This window comes from Ylistrum balloti, unplaced genomic scaffold (assembly GCF_031769215.1).
Source record: "Ylistrum balloti isolate Yb309-2 unplaced genomic scaffold, AGI_CSIRO_Ybal_v1 Utg369782, whole genome shotgun sequence".
Lineage (NCBI taxonomy): Eukaryota > Metazoa > Mollusca > Bivalvia > Pectinida > Pectinidae > Ylistrum > Ylistrum balloti.
In genome coordinates this window covers 70982-75434 of record NW_026781970.1, presented here as the reverse complement: position 1 = coordinate 75434, position 4453 = coordinate 70982, and the positions used below count along the sequence as shown (strand labels likewise).

The following is a 4453-nucleotide window of genomic DNA, read 5'->3' as shown; positions in this document are numbered from 1 at the left end:
GATCCAGTAATAGTTAGTAGCCAATCATTAGGCATATACAATCGTTTAATTCTTCTATTACCAATAAAGAGAAAATAAAATGATAAGACAAATGCAAATTCTGATATACTATTTTTACTAATATTTAATACAATATTCATTCATTACATTCAATATATCATTTACAACATATCCGTAATTATATTACTATGGGCTTTGATACTAAGCACTGTATGTTATTCATGAAGCAGGGCAAACACAATAGCATTAGCAAAGAGTGTCTTGTTCTCAAATCGTACACTAGCATAGTTATCATCATCTGTGTTCCATATACACCTGCTGGCTATGACAACATCTTGGCATCCCTTTTGTCCAATAGTTACGAATGATACAATTTTGTATCTGGGGAATTTGAGCCGTTTTATATTGTTTTTGATCTTATCACTGAGTTGAAGTGAAAGAGCTTTACATCGTTTTGGTTCATAAACTACATGTTCTAGCGCTTCTTCTAGAACATGCTTTATACTTTCCTCCGCTTCTTTATGGTCAAATTTTCTAAATTTGTCGTACAGTGTCACATTTCCAGTATCCTCCAGGCGTTTTTGTCGATTGTGCTGTATACTCTTGACATTGCGGGCGATATTTCTGAGTTTGATTAGCTGCATCATGTTTCCACCTTCTTTGCTGTCGCCTTCTTCTGAAGTAGTTGTTTTGTCTCGACGGAATAGTGACAACATTTTAGCTGTTGGTGGGGAAACCTTCGTTTGTTCCTGAGCAGGTTTACAGTCGGATTTCACAACACTTGCTAAAATTGGCGATTGTACACGGATGTGTGCTGTCATTCTATTAAGCATCTTTTGGGGTTTTTGTTCCGATAAATCTGATTTCCTCGGGGTATTTTTTCTGGGATCAGATGTAGACACTAAGTCCGTAACACATAGTTTATTGAGTTCAGAAGAACTTCTGACCGACTCACTTTTATAATCCTCATATTCTAACGCAGTCTTAAAGAAAGAAGTTATTCCTTTTCCTTGACTTTCTGTATTTTCCTGTAAACAAGAGATACATGTCTTTAAAGAATGCATTTCTCCGTCCTTTAGGATAACTGAGAATATTTCATTACAAATAGATTTAAAGTGCATTTATCACATAAAACCCCTGGTATCATTGTATTAACATATTACATATGTAACACATAGTGGAGCTGTGAATGGCTAGGTATTCACGCTGTTATGACATCAAAACTTCAGTGTCTCATGTGAAGTGACATCAACAACGAAAGTGATATGGAATTGTAATATCGCCTACTTCGATTTGATATCGTGCCAATAGTGCTGTTTTCATGAATGCTTGTTCATGTATCAAATTGATATAATGCAAAGAATCTTATACATCAACAAATACGTGAAATGGATTGTCAGCAGGTCCTATAAAAATCCAGTGGTTTTTGGTGAAAGTTCAATGGTTCATGACTACTGTCAATAAATGGTCAAAGGGAAACAACTCGTGCTTTATTAACTCTGAAAACATAACCCGCCTACATGCGTCATTCTAAAAGTAGTTTTTGAATCTGATACCATTAAATACACACAAAAACTAAAATTTTAAGTCTGGCGATAATCATTATTATACATATTTTATAAGAGATCATCATCGACGTCTTACCATGATATGTCAAATAAGATAACAACACATGTAAGATCCTGTACATCTGTTTTACCATTATAAAACATCATATACAAAGGGAGGTAATCAAAACTCCGTTATTTGGATGCAGACTATTTAGACGATATACTGCACATTAGCAAGCCGATAACATATATAAAAACTTATAATAGCAGATAAGTTGCTGGCATTATTAAAGTACTAAACTAGAGATAAATGCTTCTTTGAAACTCTTTATTAACAAAATGACGTGCATAGAACAGACCTTCCAAATATTGGGATAAAATAGCGTATATTTCAGCAAATGAACTTGTGCAACGTCCCCTTGTGGTCAGATCATCTGATTTTGCATCGTCGCTACGGTCATTAACATAAAAATAGTATTATCATATCAATACCTATTTAATAATTATTTACATTCGAATAACGTATCAGTCTGTTTGAATTATGTCATTCTCTCATTTGTTCAGAAATGAAATCGTGTAAAAATATACAGATGTAGGCTTAGAATAAACCCAATTCTTGCAAGAAAAATAACCGTAAGCCTTGTGGTAACACAGCAAAGCAGTTTTCATCTTTCATGTGGTTGTAAATGTTCTTTAATTTTGGATGTGAAACGCATTTCGAAATGGCAAGCAAACTATTGGCCGGATAAATCATTACATTTTACAAAGGGAAAAGCCAGACAGTAAAACAGGTAATGTACTATAAAAATCAAATTATGCAGTTAGCCATGTCTGTATTTACTTCATAAAAATAAAAATTCCGGACATAAAAGTTTTATAAATTACCCTTATTATACCCCGTGTACATACCTGAGAAGCCATAACTTGTCCTCCTTGTATACGTGCCGTGGTGACCAAACGAGCTGCATGAGTATAACAACCTACATTATAAAGTTTTCCCATGGGTTCTAGGGTATTTACAGCGTGATCCCATTATTCATATTTGTTGAAACAGTTTTAAATGTACGCAGAGTTTCTGAACATTTTCTAAAATAAGGGTTTGTGTGATACAGGGACATATGGAAACGCTTCCGGTTGTATTGGACAGCTACGCAAAGGCGTTCGTCTGTAATATTTACTTTACAACTGGCATTATTTCTTTTCATCAGTTTTATTAAATGAAAGTACTTCAAATTTTTAGACGTCTTTGAAGTTCTATAAATAAAACATACATTTAATATCTAATTCGTCAATAGGTACACAAACGTGTCAACAAACCATGTTCAAATACAAATACAGACACTCTTGTACCAAATCTCGTCACAAACAGACACTTCCGTTTACTTTGGAAATATTTACATATGTCCTGTCTTCTCTGAACGGCGGGAATTATCCTGTGATCCCAATGTAACGGTATAATGACGATTCGAAACTTTTTGCTTTGTTAGATTTCGAAATGTTGTTTTAGAATATTGTTTTTTTGTAATCTATGATGAATAGACCATGGCAGTTTAATACATCTTATATTAGTGGTGATTTAAGTGTTTAGATATATTAGGACTGAGGGCACAGGAGACTAGGAATTACTGTTTTTACCTGTAACATAACAGAGAAACTAATTGTATTAAAAATGAAAATATGTTGAACATAAATCTCTGTTTATCTAAACGTCAACAGTAGATGATGATAATTGGCTTCTTGATCTTTCTCTGCTTTAAACGTTTACAGATATGAAGAGTTATTTAAATTTAACCCTGTTTTGACACCAAATTGTTGCTTACCATCCGCTTCATGCTGATCTTTCTGCCAGGCAGGCTAACATTGTAAAATTATATTATAATAGTTTGTTACGGCATAATGTTCCTGTGAAAGAATTCTGATTCTTCATCAACACCGCAACAAGATTATTTTTCTCGGAATAATATAACAATTTTCGTTTTCATCTTAGATTTGTCAGTGAATGAACAATGTAAGAAAAAGAGACAGGCACATATCTAAAAGTTACTTTGTATGATATCACCGAAGTTTTCTTAAAGTGATCCTTCACTATGCTGTTATATCCGATTCAATACGTCAATCATTTTGTTTTGACACCTATTGCATTTCTATTTTTATACATCCTTATTAAGGCATCAAGAACCTTTCAAAACTTGTCTATTCTTTGAAACAACATCATAACCCACTATCAATATACAAAAGGAAAGAATTGAAAAGGAAAAATATAAGAAAGAAAACAAGAATCAAAGCGAGGGTTTGAATTACATTGGAGCCTAGTGAAGTGGATCCTATTATAGCCTGTGGGGCATGCTATCATTCGAACAAATTCATTTGTTTAGAAATTAGGTGAAGATTCTGTCTGAGGTCCAATACTTTTTTTCATATGCATTTATATAAGTGTCAATAAGGATAACATTGAAATGTCTTAATGAAAGAATTGCCAAAGAGTTCAGGTTGGATCGCGGAATAGTTTCATAAGATTGTCCTGCATTTTCGAAACTCTACTACAAAAAAGAATTTATATCAATAACATAACGCGTACATGTTTCTGAGAATTTTCAAATAGTAGAGGAGGAATCTGTAGTATGGCAAATCTGACACCATAGCAAATTCTCAATCTCGCGGCACGCGTTAACGCGTCTGAAAAGCATCTTTAATAAAAAAGAAAAAAAGTCAACCGCAGTGAACCGTTAGTATAGTAACAAAATATCAACTGCTCTTCTTCTGGAACAGCTGGTTTTCCTCATCGCAACAGTAATCACGTGATAGATAATACCTACCATAGAAATACACATATAAGTTGTGTATAACATTCGTGTGTGTTGAAATTTTGAAAGTATTTGCAAACACACAGCTGACTACTGACT

At 33.6% G+C, this 4453-nt stretch overlaps 1 protein-coding gene across 1 annotated transcript; it reads right to left on the bottom strand.

Moving 5' to 3' along the window:
• Positions 1-215: 215 nt before the first annotated feature.
• LOC132544123 (dynein light chain Tctex-type protein 2-like) lies at positions 216-2552 on the bottom strand. The gene is made up of 2 exons (XM_060207690.1): positions 2460-2552; positions 216-1028 (listed from the first exon to the last, which is right to left on the bottom strand). Exons 1-2 carry the CDS (start codon positions 2550-2552, stop codon positions 216-218), a joined length of 906 nt encoding a protein of 301 aa, XP_060063673.1.
• Positions 2553-4453: the final 1901 nt, after the last annotated feature.

Coding starts and splice junctions, on each gene's coding strand:
- LOC132544123 (XM_060207690.1), bottom strand. CDS start 2,552: ATGGGAAAACTTTATAATGTAGGTTGTTATACTCATGCAGCTCGTTTG. Junction 1,029..2,459: donor GACAAGTTATGGCTTCTCAG/GTATGTACACGG, acceptor TCTTGTTTACAG/GAAAATACAGAAAGTCAAGG.